Raw genomic sequence first — 22080 nt, forward strand, 5'->3', positions numbered from 1 at the left:
TAAAAATCTCAGAAAATGTCTACTCATGTGAACAGCCTGTGGGATCTATGGTGTTTGTTAGTAAACAAGCATAAGTGTCATATATACAAGCCATCAATTGTCTAAAGAAAAATATGCAGTAATTTGAGAAATGGCATTCTACATTTGGCTGACTAGAGAGGATTAAAATTTAGTAAATAAGATGGACAAAACAACAAAATCTGGAATTTAAAATGTTTTGAGCAGTGTTTAGCAGTTTTTAGATTAACAAGATACCCTGAAGAGAATGAGGAGACAAACTAAAGACTGAGATTAAAACAAAAATGAGGTTCCATTTATAGAACATTCAACTAAACCTTCAGAAGAAATAGTCACTAAATCATTTCAAACCCATAGGAGAAGGAATGTTCACTGATGCTAATGAGGAAGAAAAACCTGTTAGAGGTTTCTGGAGAAAAAACTAAACTATTTTATGTAAAAAATTTTATAAAAATTATAGTTGACTTAAAGCTAAGACCAGCAATTTAATTTAGAGCAGAAGAGGCCTCAGCTGATTGTAAATTAATTATATTAGTTAAATATAAAATATTAAATTATATATTAATTTTTTTGTTATCAGTTCACTTCTTTTATTATCAATCCATATACAATTACTTGTCTTCTGGTTTGTTGAAGCAATAGGTCAGACAACATTTGCCACAATATTGTATGTCGAAGTGGCTAGCCATAAAAACTCCAACACCACATTCATCTGAAGGGCACTCTCGATGAAGGCGACTGATTTTGCCATTCTTGTCCACCTTGTAGTATTTCAGGACGGCCAGTTTAACCTTCTTTCTCTTATGCTTATTCTTCTTGGGAGTGGTGTAAGACTTCTTCCTTTTCTTTGCACCATCATGAAGTCTCAACACAAGATGAAGAGTAGACTCCTTTTGAATGTTGTAGTCAGACAAAGTATGGCCATCCTCCAGTTGCTTGCCGGATATATATATATATAATATTATATATTATATTATATAAAATATTATATATATATTAGAAATCAACAATTTAATTTCAGACATCCTTTTACAAAAAAAAACCCAAAACTGCAGCACTGGAGTATAAACAGAGGAAGAGCTAGGTTGGTGGTAGAGGGTCAAGAAATTATATCATATGAAGAATAGAAAATTTCATATCATGATAACATATGAATTACTTGGGAATCTTTGTTATAACATGGTTGTAAAACTACCTCCTGTGATGAAAGGAAAAGTTTACTTTTCCTTTGAGTAAGCTCAATTAGCAAAATTAGTCTTAGATGGCCTAAGACCTTAGATCTTAAGAACTCTCCAGCCTTTTTTTCTTACTAAAAATATTTTATTTATTTATTTATTTATTTATTTATTTATTTATTTATTTATTTATTTAAGAGAGAGAGAGAGAGAGAACATGAGCTGTGTGAGAAGCAGAGGAAGAAGCAGACTCCCTGTTGAGCAGGGAGCCCAGCCCAACTCAGGACTCCATCCCAGGACCTTGGGATCATGATCTGAGTCAAAGGCAGACACTTACCTGACTGAGCTAGGCGCCCCATTCTCCAGCCCTTTTCCAGAGGGCATTGAGGTCAGTCTCTCTTCCCTATGGTAATAGTCTTTACTAAATTTTTCCTTGCCTTTTTAGCTTTGATGTAATTTTATACTTTCATAGGCTTTTGTGTATGGAGGAAAGAATACTCTTTGTCCTCTAAGATCAGATCTTAAAATCTTAACATAAGCCATTTGTTGAGCCCCAAACATGGGCCTATTCAATGGATGATAAGGTAGAGGATGATTAAAATGACATAACCTGCTATTAGCCAGTTCTTCCTGGGTCAGTTTGTCAAGGAGTAGAAGAGCATCAGCAACAATGTGGGAGCTGGGTTAGACTGAATAAGATGTGGGTGACTGAGGGAGCCACTTCATGTGTCTACTAAAATACATACCAGTAAATGGAGCTTAATCAGTGTCATTAATCAGTGTCCTGGAATAAACCTCATCTGATTCTTATTACTTCTTATCATTTAAAGCAGAAGCCAACCCAAGAGAGGTAACTTGGGAGGAAGAAAGACAAGTACCTTCAAAAGTTTCCCATTTGATTGTACAATAAAGTCCAGCCTCAGACTGGAAGCCCACTTAAGAGTTTCCTTTCTTACATAGTGCAGTCATGAACGGAGTTGTTTGGCAGATACTTACTTGTCTCTGTATCGTTCTTGAGGTTTGTATACACTCCTGAAATGCATGAGCTTAGCCATGTCACTTGTTTTGGCCAAAGGGATATGAGCAGATTTGAAGCAAACAAAGGTTTTAAATGTGCCTGCATAGTTTGGCTTGTTTTGTTGTACCAGTATCATTTTCCATGAAATGAATATGCCCCATGTGGCCACTAGTAAAAAGAAGATGGTAGAAACAGAGCAGATCTCATTCCAATCCATGGCTTAGAGACAGGCCCAGATGCTGCAAAGGCTGAAGCTGTGCCATCAAGTCCAGCCAAGGCTAGTTCAGCTAAACCTGTGTGCAAGCAATAGTTTACTTTCTAAGCCACTAACAATCTGAAGTTGTTTCTTAGGAAGTCTAAATTAATACCTGTGGTAATATATTGCATTATAATTCTTACATATGTTTGTCTCCTGAATTAAACCATATAAATTAGAAGACAAAGGGTCTATTTTATTCTTTTTTTATATCAAAGAGCCCAATACATAGTAGGTGTTCAGTTACCGAGTCAATATTCAAGTTTTATTGAACTAGCTAGCTACTCTATGATGCTAATCAGATTATTCCCATCTGGTACATAATTTACTATTTTTTAAAAAAACCATACTGTAGATTTTACTTTTTGCAGTATGTTTCAAACATTTTTAAAAGTAGATAGAATACAAGTTTAAAATTCTAGCTATTTGAATAATTTAAAGTCCTTTGAAATTAGGTGAATATTTTAGTTATGAATACTTGCTGCTGTTGAAATCTAAGAAATGCAATGGAAAATAAATCTTATGGGCTTTTACCCTTATTTGTCAATCATTGATTCACCTAGCTATCCAGCAAAGTAATATCTTTTCACTTTCTATCTTTCTGATGCCATTAAAATAAGTAGAACTTGGAATATAGTGTAAAATAGTAATAGAGGAAATTAAGAGCCAAGGACAAAGTAGATATAAAAATTGAAAACATGAATGAAAAAAAAAAAAAAGAAAACATGAATGAATGTTTGCACAGATTAATAGTACAAGTTCTCTTTGACACTGATCAAAAACTTATTTGGCATCACTAATCTTTAGCAATTTTTTTTTTTTTTTTTTTTTTTTTTTTTTTTTTTTTTTTTTTTTTTTTTTTAGCAATTTTTTTAATGCCACAAAATTCTTTCATAAAAATTAGCCATGTATACTAAACTACTAGAAATCCTCCAAGTTTTACTAAGGATTAAAAACAATAATTCCTAGCATGCAGGAAGCCCTAATTAACTATTAGCATTCTATTTGTCTGGTCTTTTCATCTCTTACCAATCTATCATTTTGAATTATTGTCCAGTTCAGATTTGTCTGTCACAAGGATGTGAAATGAGGATATCAATGCTTATTAAACCCAGCATATTTCGGAAGCTGTTACAAAAGTCCATGTCAGGGACGCCTGGGTGGCTCAGTGGTTGAGTGTCTGACTTTGGCCCAGGGTGTGATCCTGGAGTCCTAGTTCCCTAGTTCCCTGCATGGAGCCTACTTCTCTCTCTGCCTATGTCTCTGCCTCTCTCCCTGTGTCTCTCATGAATAAATTAAAAAAAAAAAAAGTCCATGTCAGAGAAAGCCAAGCTAGAATCGAATAGTCGATGTGGATCAGAAAGGATAGTAGGTATAATTCAAAAACATTATTATGGGCTTCCGTGTAATTGAATGTGCTGAAGTAAAGAAAAAAACAAACAAATGTAAACCTGAGGTTTTAATCCTGAGTGACAGATAAATTTTATGCCATTACCCAGAAGTGGACTGTCAGAAAGAAGAGCTAATTTGGAAAGAAAGATATTTTTATATATGCAAGTCAATGATGCACAATATGCTTTTCATTATTCACTTATTATTATTTATCCAGATGGGACTACTTAGTTTAATTAGGACTACCATTTCCTATCAAACTGGCACATGTGTAGAGACATTAGGGTGTAAATTAGAGTTTAATTTCTTCCTCCCACCAAATTCTCATTTTGGTATACTAGACTTTAAAAATAATATGGAGAAGGAAGAGAGAAAGAAGAGAAGAAAGAAAGGAGGAGAGGAAGAAGTGAAGGAGGAAGGAAAGAATCCCCTCCCCCATTGTGGTTGTCTGCTAACCATTATTCATACACATAATGAATATTATGAATATTAATTAAATTAAGAAAGCATCACATTTCCTGTGTATTTGTTAATTTTTCTATATTTGACTAATGCATAAACAAAGGTCAAGAGCTATATATATATAAGCGAGTATACATATATACAAGCGAGTACATCTTCTAGTTTGTTGGGAATTGATCGTAGAATGGTATAGGCGAATAAGAAGTATCATTCAGGTTTGATATGAAGTTATTGATTGAACTTTGATGTAAAAAAAATGGAAAATATTTGCTCTGTGACTTGAACTCCACATTGCCTCATATGTGACTCTCTCTCTTTAATGTTTGAAGTCAGTCATAAGTGTAATAATGGAAAGCTGTTCTAGTTCTGGCCAGAGACATAGCTAAATGCTTGTTTTTTCCCAATAAAGTGTTTATGAGTGTATATCAATTCAGCTATTTATCCTAAGAATGAGAATACCTTAGCAAAAAAAAATTTTCAGTGGAATTTTAACCCAAATTAAATTTAATGTCGAATCATTACACCTACATTGTTTCATACCCCCACATATTTAGCCCATGAATTATAAGAAGCTGTGATTTCACATCAAGCAATCATTTCTGTATTCAGCAACTTTTAAGCAGAAGTGTAATATAGGGGAAAAATGGAGACTCCAAAGCTACTACAATCTACTGGTTCTTGATATCTATCTAATCTATCTATCATCTATCTATCTATCTATCTATCTATCATCTATCTATCATCTATCGGTATATATATATATATATCTGCCTCTTTCTCTGTGTCTCTCATGAATAAATTTTAAAAAAAGTCCATGTCAGAGAAAGCCAGAGCTAGAATTGAATAGTTGATGTGCATCAGAAAGGATAGTAGGTATAATTCAAAGAAATTATTATGGGCTTGCATGTAATTGAATGTGCTGAAGTAAAGAAAAAAAACAAACAAATGTAAACCTGAGGTTTTAATCTTGAGTGACAGAAAAAATTTATACCATTACCGAGAACTGGGACTGTCAGAAAGAAGAGCTCTCTCTCTCTGTCTCTCTCTGTCTCTCTCTCTCTCTCTCTCTCTCTCTCTCTCTCTCTATATATATATATATATATATATATATATATACAAGCGAGTACATCTAGTTTGTTGGGAATTGATCGTAGGATGGCATAGGTGAATAGGAAGTATCATTCAGGTTTGATATGTGGGGGAGTATCGAGGGGGTTTGCAGGGATATAGTTGTCCGGGTCTCCTAGTAGGTCAGGTGTAAATAGGACCAGTTATATTAATGTTAGGATTAAGAACATTACTCCTAGGATGTTCTTGGTTGTGTAGTAAGGGTAGAATGGGATTTTGTCTGAGTCGGATGAAATTCCTAAGGAGTTGTTAGATCCTGTTTCGTGTAGGAATAGAAGATGGACTATGGCCAAAGCTGTAATGATGAATGGGAGGATAAAATGAGACGCGAAGAATCATGTTAGGGTTGCTTTGTCAACTGAGAAGCCGCCTCAGATTCATTCGACCAGATTGGTTTCAATATAAGGAATTGCTGAGAGTAAGCTTGTGATAACAGTTACTCCTTCAGAAGGATATTTGTCCTCATGGTAGGACGTAACCTATGAATGCTGTGGCTATAGTTGCAAATATATATACAAATAATATATATATATATATTTACCTTTCAGATATAAAAGACATTATGAATTCTATGACCTAAGAGAGTTCTAGCAATTGTTAGTATTTGTGAAAAGTTGGGAATCTATCTTAGTCTTCCTCAGTTAATGGTTTATCATAAATACATGCGTTTTCTCTACTTTGAAAATCTAATGCATTCTAATACATTTCTTCCTTTTCTTGATCTGTGTTCCCACTACACATTCAAGAGTCACTGGGTTAATTAGCCATAATTACCGATAGGATTGTGTCAATGCCACAAACATGATGACGTTAAGAACTTCTGATAACTCTGTAACCCCACTTACAAATGAGATTAGATAATGTGCAAAATGCTACACAACTAACTATTGACAGAGATATGAAAGACCTCATTGTGGATAATCTAACCCCCAACCTAATATAATTTATAAAATATTAATGACACTTATACCAAAGGAGAATAATGTATATAGCAATCTGTTAGGGAGTGATCAACACTCCTTCCATTTCTTCCCTGGGTATTGGTGACTGGGAAGAGATAGTTTTCTTTTTCTTTTTTCCAAAGCTGTTGGAATTGAAGAGAAGATGGGAATATGCAGAAATCATTCTAAAGCACCCAGTGATGCAAGAATTTTAGATGTCAGTGAATCCTAAAATAATGTATTCTCTCCGTCCCATTATGTTTATGTCTTTAGAAGTTGAAGCAGAAAGTTTTAGGCCCTTTAAGTGAGCAAATTATTCCACATGGTGCCATGGTAGAAATGTTACATTTTTAGATAGATATGGTAATCTGATAAAGATAAGAGTTTCCTTAAGATGTATTTTAGAGTCAATGTAGCTAACACTTTAAATTCAAGTTGTAGGTACAACAGATAATAGATCTGAACAAACCTCTTGTTGAGTAATGAGATAAACACCCCTGATACTGCTCATTAGACAGTTAAAGAAAAATGTATTAATCAGAAAGGGAGTAGTAATTCGAATCTTAAAAACAACAACAACTTGTAGTAGCAGTCACTAGTAATATTCAAGAGAGGGTGTTTTGCTGACATAGTTCTCAACCATCAATCCCTTAAGCCAGAGAATCCTGCTTATAAAATGGACATATCATACTGTTGTAGACCAAAGCCATTAAAGATTGCTTCTTCCGTTCAAGGTCCACCAATCAGCCTTCATTTTAATTTTTGGATTCCTGTGTAGATCTATGTAAAAGGGAGAAAATGTAAAGATTATGGGATGAAATGCCCCCTTTGAAGTGAATAAATCAGCATTCTGTTTTTTATAAAGAGGTGCCATTATCTTAGTTAAAGGGAATTGGTTTTAGAGGAGATTGATGGCATTAAGTGCCTTGTACCATTTAGACTGCAGAATCTTCAAAGCTGACTGTTAGGTCCTATACCAAAGGGAATTCACTAAGGCAATAAAGGGCCCCTGTGAGGCCTCTTGGGAGTTAACCTCTAGGCCTCAGTCCCTGAAGTAACAATATTGTTCAGTGACTGAGAGAAATAATTATATATGTTCTTATCTTTCATATTTATTCATTTACCAAACACTTATTATGTGCCTAATGTATAATTTTGATTTGTATTTAAATCCTGTTCAGATGCTTTAAAATCTGGCCAGGTTTTATTTACTTTCATCCTTTTATAACATGTTGATGCAGCAATTGATTTTATGTGACTCAGTGAAAGTGTCTATACATTAACATAGTTTTCTGCATAAAAGCTAAAGCCCTATTGCATTTGATGATATTAACATCGGTATGCTTTAATTTTCTTCAAATCACACATTTACATGTGTAGTTGGACCTACTCTTCAGTGAATTGTTTTACTGCTCTGGTTGTAATCTCTGGTGCTATAATTTTACTGTACTGAAATAAGAGATAGCACCCATTAAAATATTATATTTTATATGGAACAATAGGAATATTAAAAATGGCTGATCTTCATGATGAGATATGAAGACTCAAAGCTATACTAATATAATAAAATCAAAATCATACCACATAATTTTGTATTGTGATGATAATTACATTTCCTCAATGTATCATTTGGCCTTTTGCTTTGAAATAGATAACATGGTTAGATATGGAAAGAATGGATCTAACTGGTGTCTACCAACATAGGCTTCTAGTCTTTGATACCCTTTGTTGTTTCTGAAATAAGTATGACAGCTTTATAGAATGAGACTTGATAGTAGAGTAATTCTTCACACTCAACATTCTTTAAAACCACTGTACAACTGGTGTTTAAAATTAATAGAATTAAAGTTGTATACTACAGAGTGAATGGACTCAGATATAAGAGCTCCTTCTTAATAGCACCCAGCTGTGTGATAAGAAGCACTTCAATTAAAACCAAGTTAAACATTAAACATATAATTACCTCTGTTTTGGATTCCTCAATGATATTAATTTTGTGAAGATGTTCTTACATATTTTCTATAGAATACTCTTAAGGAGAGATTTTTCAAAACCAAGAAATTTATTAACCCTTAATCATGGGTGGATTTGTAAAGGGAACATAGTTAATCACTAAGGAACCACTGTCTCTAATATTGCAGAGTCTAAATATTTATTTAGGTAACAAACAACCTAAACAGTGAAAAATTTCATCCTAATTTTCATTCATTGCTCTTACTTATTCTAATAATTTATTTAATATTCATTTATTAATCTTCATGTGCAGAAATAAGATCTCTGATATCTTTGACCCAAGTAAAATATATGCAGTTTTCTATGGCAACACTCATTTTTATTTTTATAATCCATTAATTTAATATAATTATATCATAATGAGCTTGGGAGTTAGCTAATTCATCATCAAAGCAATTAGTTCATTGCTCAAATAAATTGTATGTGTCTACTGAGAGTAACTTCTGTGCTGTCATGATGGAGATTCAAACATTTACCAACCTTACCACCCAGGGTCTCTCCCCTTTTCCCCTGAAAAGCAGTTTAAGATGCCAATCAGAAGCTTTGGCTCTAGAATTCAGAACACCAGGGTTTGTATCCTGTGACCATACACTCTGATTTTTCTGACCATCAGCAAGTTATTTGTCCTTTTTGGCCTCAGTTTTCTCATCTGTTAGATGAAGACAATGATAGTGTTATAATTCACATTGTAGCTGCAAAGATTTTACAAGAATCCTGCACAATTTCAGAGAAATGGGAACCCTCTTACAATGCTGGTGGAAATGCAAACTAGGGCAGCCACTTTGGGAAACAATATGGTGGTTCCTCAAAAAGTTAAAAAATAGAACTACCCTATGACTCAGGAAGTACACTATCAGGTATTTACCCAAAGGATACAGAAACTGATTCAGAGAGACAATGCACCCAAAGTTTATAGTAACATTATCAGCAATAGCCAGATTAAGGAAAGAGCCCATATGTCCATAGTGGACATTTGTGTGTATATCTATATATACAAATACACACAGTAGAATATAACTCTGCCATAAAAAGAAAGAAATTTTGCCATTTGTAATGACATGGATGGAGCTGGAATGTATTATGCTAAGTGAAATAAGTTAGAGAAAGACAACATATGATTTCACTCATATGTGGAATTTAAGAAACAGAACAAATAAACATAATGGGGGGAAAGAGAGAGTCAAACAATAAAACAAACTCTCTTGACTATAGAGAACAAACAGGATTGTTGGAGGGGAGGTGGGTGGGTGATGGGGATTAAGGAGGGCATTTGTTGTGATGAGCACTTGGTGTTGTACGTTAAGTGATGAATCACTAAATTCTATTCCTGAAGGTAATGCTACACTATATATATGTTAACTAACTGGTATTTAAATAAAAACTGGAAAGAAAAGAAAAAGAATCCTGGGCAATGTTTTTAGGGCAGTGCATTAGCACACATGAGATTTCTTTTCTTTTTTTTTTTTTTTTCAAATTAGATTTCTTAAGACAGGCTAATAGTACCTATCATTTATAATTGTCTTCTAAAAGATTTGGGTATTCAATAAACTAAACAAAATGGATAGAGGCCACAAACTGAGATTAAAATGGAATACAGAAAATAAGGAACTTCCTTCCATAAAACATCTGAGAATAACTAATGACCATATTCGAGCAACTAATTTGACTTTATGTTTCTTGGTTACTAAAGCAATGTTCTGATTTAAAAAAAATGTAGGATTGTAGCCTAGAATAGCATTTATCAAAGTATTTTCAAAGATCTTATTGGGTTAGTAATATTATGTAATCTGGGCTGATTGTTGAGATACAATCATGTAATGGTAACATACTACCGACAGCAATCAGGTTTATGAATCCTTCAGATGAGTCCAAAACGTGACATTTTGGTGTTCACATCTATATTAGGAGTTGGGTTACCAATGTGTTTTTGTTCCAGTTTTTCAAGGTGTAAAATGGAAAGCCATTTTTTTCTAAAGAATTTACATATGTCATAGTTTGACTTGATATAAAAATAGCAGTTAAAATTTATATTTTAGACACAAGATACAATGCTGATGTTAATTGTCCTTTCACTTTTTTGTTGAGTGGGACCATTTTGGTGATTACAGCTTTGGGGGTAGATTCTTACTGTTTCCAGAGTGTATTTACTTTTGAATATTTCTTAAGAATTTGGGGCACTTTCAAAACAACAGCTTCCTCAGCACAGTAAGTTGCTGTTTTATTACTGATGGCGGATTGCGCTCACATATACTGATTCTGTGTGATTACTCTCTGAACTTCATAGTAATTTTCAGAAGGGTGGGCAGCTGTTTTAGAACTGCTCCCTCTCCTTATGGAACTTATGGTCTGCCATGCTTTTTAGCCAGCCGTTCTTTTAGTAGTGTCTAGGATTCTGTGTAATTAAGTCAGTTTAAAACAACTGATTAATCTTTATAAAATTGTATTGGTTTTTGGCAAATTCCTTTTGATTGGCTTTTCTTTAAATGCTATGTTTCATTTAAAGATGTGACTGACTATCCTATTCACTATATACCTCCACGTATTAAATAGCTATGGATCAATCTGGTCATAAAAATCTACAAAATCAACTCAACATCATGTGAATGAGTAGGGCATTAAATGAAAGTTATTTTAAAATAGTTATTGCATTTTATTTTGAAATTTTTTTTTTTATTTGGCGATTACCTTTCATCTTTGAGACATAAGATCTTCCTAGGATCTCTTAAAAATTGAAGTTCTTGGGGATCCCTGGGTGGCTCAGCGGTTTGGCACCTGCCTTTGGCCCAGGGCGTGATCCTGGAGTCCTGGGATCGAGTCCCACGTCGGGCTCCTGGCATGGAGCCTACTTCTCCCTCTGCCTGTGTCTCTGTCTCTCTCTCTCTTGTGTCTATCATGAATAAACAAATAAATAAATCTTTAAAAAAAATGAAGTCCTTCCCATGGCTTATAATACTCTTTATAGTCTTACCCTTGGCTACAGCTCTTACCACATTTTCTTCCTTTTTCTCTTTGTCTTTATGTTCTTCAATTATACTCATCTCCTTGCTACTCCTCAAACATACTTCTCCTCACAAAGCCTTTGATGCTTTTTCGGAAATCTTTCCAAATATAGCATGACTTCCTTTTAGCATGTCTTTTAATTTTCTGTCAAAATGCTGCCTTCTCAGAGAGTCCTCCCTGACCATCTATTAAAATTGCACCTCTTTTAATTCTCCTTTCCTTGCCTTTTTAAATTTTTCTTTATAGCACTTATCATTACTTGGAATTCCATTGTCTATCATCTCTTTTGTCCACTGGAATGTAGGTACCAAGTGATGTCAGTCTTATCTATCTGTACCTGAGTATATCTCCAGGATTTAGAAGAGTGCCTGGTGGACACCAGATGGATGTTATTAAATTAACAAATGAATTAATTCCTTCATATACTCTCCTTTACCTTTTCAGATGAGGAAAATATGACAGCATAGTTTAAATCAGGTAGATTTCCTGACAAAGCGATGTATCTACCAACTTACATAAAACAATACTATTTTAAAAATGATTATTTTTTACAAAATTTCTCTTTTTAACTAGTGTATTTAGTAATAATAATGTTGTTATTCAAAAGTGAGAGTTACCATGATACTTTTATTATCATTGAAGGATGTGTGAAAGGAAGCAACCTCATAGCTTAGGAAAGGTTAAGACACTCTCAGATTTCAGAAAACTCCTAAGTGTGTTTCCATTTCTTTTCATTATGTGCATATAATAAATATATATGGGTCCATTTTCATCATAAGTTAAATAGTTTATCCACCAATGCAATCACATATCAACTTTTTACCTACAAAAAGTGTGGATGTTTAAATTTTTATCCCCTTAGCCATATTTTCTTCTATTTTCAGGATTGTATTTTAATCCTATAAACAGTTTCTTAGTAATTGCAAATCTTATACAAATTCTATCTAAATTCCCCATACTCCTGTAAGATTCAGCAATGTCTGTCTTGGTCACGTGTCTGTTTGCCTACATATATATACATGACATAGAGTTAATAAAAAGCTGATGAGTAATTTATTTTATAGTCTAAAATATATTTAACTTGATGGATGCCTGTAAACCTGCCTATGAATCAGATGGCAGCATAATCTTAATATTGGCAAAAGTGAAAAGCAAAATTATGGTTTTATGCTAATATTATGTATTTGATGGCTGCTCAAGGAAATAACTATTGTAAGATTAATCTGAAGAGAGCATAAGCCAGTCCCTTTCAATCAATGATTGTGAACACAAAAATCCTTCTTTTTTGTTGGTAGAGGAAATAGAGGAATCCTTCAAAAATGTGAAAAGCAAACTTTTTCTTTGAAAGTTTTATTAGAAACAAAATAATGACTGTTAGCATAGAAAATGGGAATTTTTCTTCTTTTGACAATTTTAATTTTAGTCTTTGTAACATGCAATATAAATACAAATCGTTTAAAGTGGGCAACAATCTAGATCACTTAATTTAATATGTGATTTTTTCTTAAATTAAAGGTATTGGAATACATTTTTTAAAGGTTTTGTTTATTCATGAGAGACACACAGAGAGAAGCAGAGACATAGGAAGAGGGAGAAGCAGGCTCCCCGCAGGAGCCCAATGTGGGACTCGATCCCAGACCCCAAGATAACTCCCTGAGTCAACGGCAGATGCTCAACTGCTGAGCCACCCAGGTATTCCTGGGATACATATTTTAATCTTGGCTTAACCTTGATACTATAAATAGAAATGTTGCCTGTTAATTATGTTTATATATCCAATAATATAAGCCCTTTGGGGGAGAGAGAGGAAATTAGACAAAAATCTTAAGTGAAATTGTCCTACACAGATACCAAAATATCTAGAAATTGTCCATAGGATATATATAAAAGAGTATTTCACATTTCTATTGGATATTGTTTAATTGAACATTGGGCAGTAATCAAAAGTTCAAATACTAGCACTTTTATGTTGTGTGTTATTGGACACTGAGATTAAGAGCTCCAAGATCGAACTTCATTCAAAAAATGTTGAAGTCTCCACTAGCTTTAGTCTTTGAAAAAAAAAAAAGACCAAAAATAGAGTAAATTTATAATTTAGGTGATACAACTTCTTTACAGGTACTTTTCCTCACTCTTTGGGTCCTTTTCCCTTGCATTATAGATACTTAAAGTGACATCGGAGCTCCATCAGAGATAACTAGCAGAGTGATATTTGTTTAGATGCTAACCATCATGTATTATCTACTCATACATTTTTTAAATATTTTGTTATCTGTTAGATAATCTAATACTTTAATACAGTTGTCATCTGACTGTGTCCTAGCACAGATTACATAGTTGTGGACAGATTTTTATCAACTTCCCTATATTTTCTTTCTAAAACTGCCCTACCTAATACAAAGGATGGAGATATTTTGACCATACTCTTTTTCTATCTTCCCTTTTATATTCTTTTTTTCTCTCATTTAAAAAAAAAGCATACTTTCATCTATCTTTAATAGTACTGTGATGCATTTCCCTGAATGGTATAAATTTCCATAGTACACAAAAGAAAGATAACTCAAAATATCTATGCCAGCTGAGCCTTTTATACTAAGAGAGTAAGACACCAGGCTAGGGTTCTATGTCTTTCCTTATCTATTACATATTCCCTAATGACACCACTGTGCTTCATGGAGTCCCTAAATTTACAGATTGTATGACAGATCGTTATAGATTTGGAGGTATAGAAAATATAGATCTTTTAATTTGATCAATTCATGAGTATTTCCTATCACAGCCAGTTAGTGATTTTTTTTTTAATACTATTCTCTATTTAAAGAAACCATCATATCTATCATGTACTTTGGAGGACCTCCTGCAAATGTGGTTGATGAGAGGATTTTCGAAGCTTTGGATATTTTATCTCCAAAGATGAGGATGCTACAGTGATGAGACCCTAAAGTAGCTTTATTAAGATATTCACATTTTAAATTCTATTACAATTTGGAAACTGGTCAATTGCAAAAAACTAAGTCCAGATTAACATGAGTTTTGGATATTCCCTTAAAATGGCAAATGTGATTAAATATAGGACCTTAGGGATCCCTGGGTGGCGCAGCGGTTTGGCGCCTGCCTTTGGCCCAGGGCGCGATCCTGGAGACCCGGGATCGAATCCCACGTCGGGCTCCCGGTGCACGGGGCCTGCTTCTCCCTCTGCCTGTGTCTCTGAGCCTCTCTCTCTCTCTGTGACTATCATGAATAAATAAATAAAATCTTTAAAAAAAAAATATAGGACCTTAAAGTTGCATCTTTATAAAATGCATTTAGAAATGAGATGGTGGAGGGGCACCTGGGTAGCTCAGTGGTTGAGCATCTGCCTTTGGCTCAGGTGGTGATCCTGGTGTCCTGGGATCAAGTCCTGCATTGGGCTCCCTGCAGGGAGCTTGCTTCTTCCTCTGCTTGTGTCTCTGCCTCTCTATTTGTGTCTTTTATAAATATATGAATAAAATCTTTTTTAAAAAATGAGATGGTAGAAAAGAGAATGAGAGGGATCCCTGGGTGGCTAAGTGGTTTAGTGCCTGCCTTTGGCCCAGGCCATGATCCCAGACACCCAGGATCAAGTCCTGTATCTGGCTCCCTGCATGGAGCCTGCTTCTCCCTTTGCCTGTATCTCTGCTTCTCTCTCTGTGTGTGTCTCTCATGAATAAATAAGTGAAAATCTTTTTAAAAAATTTTTAAAAAAGAGAATGAAAGTGAATGCTTTTAACACGTTTGAAAAAAGAAGTAAAACTTTTTTTTTTTTTTTTTCTGAGAGGAAGTATAATTTGACTGATTCTTTGAGGACTGGCCTTTACCATGATGTGACATATGAGACATTTTCTCACTTTTGCAGCACAGTCTGAAGTCTGTTCACATCCTTTACAGAGCTAGGGTGGATGAGTCTTGGAAATACAGAAAGCAGGTAACCCATTCTGATTTTTTTATGAACATACTAGTAACTTTAACTCAACATGTGTTGTTAGCAGCACTCTTAACTGTGGAATGCCTATAGCAGAATATTCCTGGTTATCTAGGATTCCTTATGACAAACAAACCAGCAACCCATGGGTTTATGGAACAGAGCTGTCTAGAAATATGGCACATTAACTGTATGCATTGAGTATAAAGTGGAAATGTTGCACGAACCACCTATTTTTTTATGTTAAACCATAAAAAACCATAAACCTTACCGATAAACCTCATACGTTAATCTGTGCCAGAGAATGCCAGATCCAGAAGTCTAGGAAATTGCTCCAGGGGTTCAGGACCTCCTCCGCTTTGTGTATGGGATCTGTTCTTGAAATTATGCGGAAGACTTGATATTGAATAAGACCTGTGATTCAGGTAACTCTAATTTGACAATCCAGTTGTTTATATTTATCTGACTTCTCATTCTTTGTTTAGCAATATTAAGAAAAGGCTTAATCAATTTGTTAGCTGATCGATCATTAAAAGCATTTTTTTCATGAAAAATACCTAATTTTTGGCAGGCAACTAAGAAGTCATAGACAGCAACTGAATGACAATACTATAACACTGTCTTCTGTTTTCAACTGCTTATTTTTGCAAGGTGTGTTATTCAGCATGCACATGTGCACAAGCAATAACAGCATATCAGCTTTAGACGTGGAAATGTCACAGGTAAGGAGACTCTATATATACTCCTCAGGTACATTTTATAGATACAAATATATAAATAAAAACTGGTATACATTCAAGTAGGTGGTTATTTTTGTTTGTTTATTCTTGGAAACTGCTCTTTTTAGGAATGTAGCCTTCAATTCTCAAAAGACTTTGAAATTAACTGCTATAAAAACACAAGTTTAAACCTCTCCTAGAGAATTGTATAATTTTACTTCATAAAAAATAGACTTTCAGTGACACAATTTTCTTATCAAATGTTTAGTTTTACCCTTAAAAATAAGTCCATTTTCTAACTTTTAGAAATTAAGTGTACAAGAACCACAAACCACCTCTTATCTCATTAACCAAATATAAATACTGCTAGCATTCAAATGTATTTCTTTTTATTTTCTTTGTTGTTATTGTCCATAAAATGTTAATGAATTTCCTTTTTAAAATTTGGACTCATAGGCCTTTATTCAGGTTTTTCAGTTAAATTTATGTCATTAACATTTTCATATGTTACTAAGTATACTCTGAATGCATGACTTTAATGGGTAATTAATAAACTACCAAAACATGAACTAAATGTATTTCAGTATTCTGTGAATAATAATGCTGTCACCATCATCTTTTATAAGAATTGTTGCCTAAACCTGATTGGTTTCCAATAATGTATATGAAATAGCATCTCTGATCAGGAGGTTAGTGTAGATTTCTACAATGGCAAGCCAAAAAGAAAAGGCCATCTCTGAACATTCTCCACATAGTAGTTTTGTTTTTTTTTTAAAGATTATTTATTTATTTATTCATAGAGACACAGAGAGAGAATGAGAGGCAGAGACACAGGCAGAGGTAGAAGCAGGCTCCATGCAGAGAGCCTGACGTGGGGCTGGATCCAGGGTCTCCAGGATCACGCCCTGGGCTGCAGGCGGCACTAAACCGCTGCGCCACCGGGGCTGCCCCACATAGTAGTTTTAAAGTATTTTCCACTTCGAGGTGAGAAATTTTAATTTGCCTTTCTGATTTTTTTTTAAAGATTTATTTATCTTAGAGAAAGAGCGCAAACGAGAGTGCACAACTGCAAAAGGGAGGGACAAAAGAAAAGAATCTTCAAGCAGACTCCCCACTGAGCACGGGGCTCAGTGCCACAACCCATGAGATCACGACCTGGTCCAAAACCAAGAGTCAGACTTTCAAACAACTGAGCCACCCAGGTACCTCAGTCTTTCTAATTATTGAAAGATTGAGTGGCTTTTCATATTTTTGGTATATGACTTTTTCCCATGAATTCTTAAGGAATATAATTTTGATAATTAAATGTGCTATGTGCTATTTTATCCATTTCTATGATATCCCCAGTAATTAAAAATATAAAACCTTCTCTTTACAATTATTTTAATAAATTGGATTCAAGGTCAATCATTTCAGAACATGCACAATGAACCTGCTCTCTATAAGTGATTTTTTTTTTTTTCATGGAAACTTCCTTTTCCATTGCATGGGAGAAGACTAATTGTTCCTGCTATGGTATATGAAGACTTAAGAGGCCACTATGGCAGACATGAATTTTCATTTTCCCTGAAAAACAATGTTCAGTACTCTCTCAATTCTATCCCTAAATGCTCTCTTTCAAAAGAAGTGTAACAAAAAATTTATACATAAGTAGCAGGAAACAAAACAATGCACTTGTTATTTTTCAAAGCTTATCATTTCCCTAAGTGCAAAGGACCTTATAGGTCCTGAAATTGTATCATCCGATGAACTACATATGAAAAATTTCAAAGTGCATTTGTAGTAGAAGCCAAAAACCAATCCTAAGAGCTGCTGATGTGGTATTATTTGGCTGTTGGATTATATTTAGTTCTGCTAGCTGAGATCAAACATTTCCATATTCTATGCATTTACTTCCCCCTTTTTTGTAATAATTAGCAGTTCTCCTTCACAGTTAGCTGTACAGCCCATTTAACGACGTCGACATTAATTTCTGACAAAGGTTAGGCTATTATTCAGAGTGAAACATTATTGTAGACTACACTTAGCAAGAGGAGATCTTTTAAAATCGAAATTTGAACTACAGATATCTGACGTTTTATATTCCTAGCTTGACTGAAATGTTGATGTCATTCAAAAGTTTACAGATAAACTTTGTTAAAGCAATACAGAACCATTTTATAGATATATTTTATCTGATAAACCGGTGTTCCAGGGCAAGAAGATTAAACAGTAGCAGAGACAAACCTTTTGGTATTGAGACTTTTCTGAGCCATCCTGGTCAACAAAGATGATGGACAAAGTTAAATCACTGTTAGGATGCTCTGTATACCAGACTGATTGTCTAATTTGAAAGAAAGTATCCTAGGGGAATAATATCAGTCCACACTTGATAAGAATGGAGCCTGAACATCTCAAAAGTAAAAATGACTCAGAAAAAGTGACTAAAAATCCATGAAAAAATTTGAAGAGTTTCAACAACTATAAACTCACTTCTTGCACACACATATTTTCTGATGAGATTTCAAATGTGGAAGTATTTCTAACTCTGTGGGCCCAGAATCAAACAAAACCCAGTTCATATTGAACTTGTGAATATATTCACTTGACCCAGTCACCTGCTTTCATGAGCACAGGGATGAGTGAATGGAATAACTGGCAGGTCTCTGTTTTTCTTGACTGTGCCAGCTGGTTAATAAACTTCAATTAAGTTATTGTTGTACTTCACACGTATGTGTTCCATGGGCCATATATTACTTACAGAAATAGATCATTTGGAGGAATACTAGGCTTTGTGATGTATAAACATTTCAATATGAAAATTGGAACCTTTGGAGGGAACACAATAATTATGTACATATATGGGTTTTATTTTGTCTATTCCAGGCATTCTCAAGCAGGGTGATTTTGCTGCACTAGGAATATTTGGCAGGCTGGACACATTTTTGATTTCCACATCTGGGGGAGTGCTACTGACATCTAGTGAGTGGAGATGTTCCTCTCTACTTCAGAAGACCTTTTCTTTTCACTGTACTATGGATTTGGCTTGCTCATTTATCCCTTTGTACTTTTACTTTGATCTTTTTCATTAATTAGGAAGTGCTTTCTATTTTTGTTTGAGAAGCTAAATCTCAACTGGTATTTGAGGGCTGTAGCAGTCTTCCCCTCTCCTTTAGGGCTTCTGTGACTCTTCTGGCTGTCATCCTTGGTCTCCATTTCTGTTTACAACTTCAAGTCCAAGTAAAAATTACACCAAAGTTAAACATGTAAGAAGACTTTATTCAAGATTATTGAAATAAGAGAAACTAAATTTTATTCCACTGAAATGAAAGGAAAAAGAGTTGTTAAGTGCTGGATGAACTAGTAGAAAAATACTTGAGGCAGTGGAGTTGGACAAGGATGGGCGGGTGGTGGTTGGGAGGTGTAGAGCACACTGAGTTACTCCTGAGTTTGTAAATGTTTTTATCTGTGATCAGGTTATCTATATTCGCTAATTAGCACCCATTAAAGTTACTATTCTACCCATCCAAGGAGACTACAGGAGAGGGGTGCTTTCTCCTTCAATGTTTACATTTTATTTTATTTTATTCTATTTATTTTTTAAATTTTTTTATTTATTTTGAGAGAGAGAGAGAGAGAATACTAGTGCAGGGAGGGGCAGAGGCAGAGGGAGAGGATCTCAAGCAGACTCCACACTGAGATTGGAGCCCAACCTAAGTCTCTATCTCATGACCCTGAGATCATGACTTGAGCCAAAATCAAGAGTCAGATGCTTAACCGACTGAGTGGCTCCGGTGCCCCCAGTGTTTACGCTTTAAACAGATGTTTAAACCTAGATGTTTCCTAGGTTCCTGACAAAGACATTTTGTGGATTGTAAAACTGTCAAAAAACCTGGGAGAGGATCTACATATATTTTAAAGAGGAAGAGAAAGATGTCACAATTGCCATTTTTATAAAGTGAATGCACTAAGAAAAGGGAAGTCAGGGGCCTGTAGTCAGGAAGAAACCTCTGTATAAACTTTTGTCAGGCAGAGGGGAACATTAACACCATTCTGGTCAGTTGTTTTAGAGTCTGCTCACTACTTCTTTGAGTTACCACTTTCTTCCCAGTTATGTGAAGACTTCCGCAAAAAATATTTCATTCTTTTTAATCTTAGCAGAGTTGGGGTGTGTGTGTCTGTGTGTGTGTGTCTGTGTGTGTGCACATTCTTAATGTGTAGAGTACAACACAGAGAGATGGAATAAATCATTTTAAAGTAATAGTGGTTATATCTATCTTAGCACTAATAATTTTCTTGAAATAGGCAGAAATTCTCAGGTCAAATAGTTAGCTGTATAAGACCTGAGTTGTTACTTAAAACTTTGTGGTGAAAAGAAAACAATCAAGTCTAACTTTATAGACCGTAAACTATAACATAAGGATGATATACATGTTATGCACCGTAAGTTGACAATCATAATTATAAGCATTATAGTCCCATTTATGGATTAAATTGTCAGCTTTGGAATCAAATATATATGGAGGTCAAGTCAGACAAACCACTTACTAACTCATGAGCTCTATCTAACAGAGCTTCGGTTTGTCAACTGCAAGTCTAAGAAACCTACTTTATATATTACCTTAAAGATGAAATGAAATTAAATGAGCTCTTTTTACTCTATTTGCATCTTCATCTTGAGTGGTCTGGTCTACTCTTCTAATAACAAATATAATTTAAGTAATGAGGAATTTCACATCTCCTTTCCAAAAGTACGTCCTGAGGTGAGGACGTACCAGCTAACTGCTGACTTCTCATTTAGCTTTCTCATAGAACCTTATACCTAACATATCCAAAATACGACATAGCACCGTCATCTACACAGCTACCCAAAACAGAAGTATGGAAGGCCATCTTTTCTCTTTCTATCCCCTGGGGAACTGTGACTAATCAATTCAGATATTTTCAGTTTTACTTCTCAGCCATTTCTTGAACTTGTCCACTTTCCTACAACTCAACTGTTAGTTATCTTCTACTCCATGCTACTGTTTGCTCTTACTGATGAGAAGTTCTTCATGTACTTTTCTGGCTTTAACCTGGCCTTTCTGAAATCTGGTTCCTACCAGATCTTTCTAAAGCATGATTCTGATTACATTAGCTGCCTGCTAAGTCCCAGGGTTTGCAATATAGTAGGGACTCCATAGTTAGTAAGTAATGTTGCTGTGACTACTACTATTATTATAAAAGATAAAATGCTTTGAGTCTTAGATATAATTTTCTAAATCTCCATATCCTGAAATTACTGAAAAATCCTTACCCACATAAAGTAGTGGAATCATCTTGTTTTGTAGTTTATTCTGCAATTCTACTGATATTTTTCTGTGTATACCACTCTGTTCTTTAGTCTTTACTAGCTTGGGCTGGGTATTGTACAGAGTAGTTTAGATCATTGGATTATTGGCCCTCTTTTGGTTTTTCTTTGGTTTAAAAGCATTTGTGAGGTTTCAGGGGAAGTTCTTCAAGTAAAGCATGGCCAAGGTATCTGGCAGCAAGCTAAGTGGAATAGTCTAATTAAAATCATCTAAATATGATGTCCTATTGTAATCATTTCCTAAGCAAAGAAATCTAAACATTAGATTTAGAAAAACCTGTTCTCAATTGATAGAACTATATTTTGATTTACTGAACATGCTGGACTATATAGGCTTTTTTGGACAGAGATTGTGCTTTATTTTTCTGTGTCTTCTATAGCTTCTAAAACCATGCTATGCATGTGGGAGATAATAAATACTTAATTGATGATTGATTGTTACTCAGGGACTTGAAGTAATTAAAGCATATCCAGAGAAGACTTAACTCATATTTTAAAGAAAGTAGTTTAAGTACTTGTGAGTAATCTAATTTGCTTGTTATACACTCTAATCAGAAGCCTTTGGATAGAACCTTTCTCTTTATCCATTATACTCCCACTTACTGTCAAGTACAAACTCTGTTCTAGCACATATTATTCTGTATTGCCATTATTTGTTTACATGTCCTCTCTATTTTTTGAATGCAGAG

At 34.5% G+C, this 22080-nt stretch overlaps 1 protein-coding gene and 1 long non-coding RNA gene across 2 annotated transcripts; one reads left to right on the forward strand and one right to left on the reverse strand.

Moving 5' to 3' along the window:
• Positions 1 to 583: 583 nt before the first annotated feature.
• LOC112670842 (ubiquitin-40S ribosomal protein S27a-like) lies at positions 584 to 962 on the reverse strand (the record flags this gene model as incomplete). Its single annotated transcript, XM_035698430.1, has 1 exon — positions 584 to 962. A coding segment is annotated over one exon (333 nt), but the record flags the coding sequence as incomplete, so codon positions are not given.
• A 449-nt stretch (positions 963 to 1411) lies between these two features.
• On the forward strand, positions 1412 to 17403 carry LOC112670891 (uncharacterized). The gene is made up of 4 exons (XR_003143277.2): positions 1412 to 1581; positions 15278 to 15346; positions 15915 to 16065; positions 17087 to 17403. It is a non-coding gene; the product is annotated as an uncharacterized LOC112670891 (long non-coding RNA).
• Positions 17404 to 22080: the final 4677 nt, after the last annotated feature.

The sequence above is a fragment of the Canis lupus genome, chromosome 14 (assembly GCF_003254725.2).
Source record: "Canis lupus dingo isolate Sandy chromosome 14, ASM325472v2, whole genome shotgun sequence".
Taxonomy (NCBI): Eukaryota; Metazoa; Chordata; class Mammalia; order Carnivora; family Canidae; genus Canis; species Canis lupus.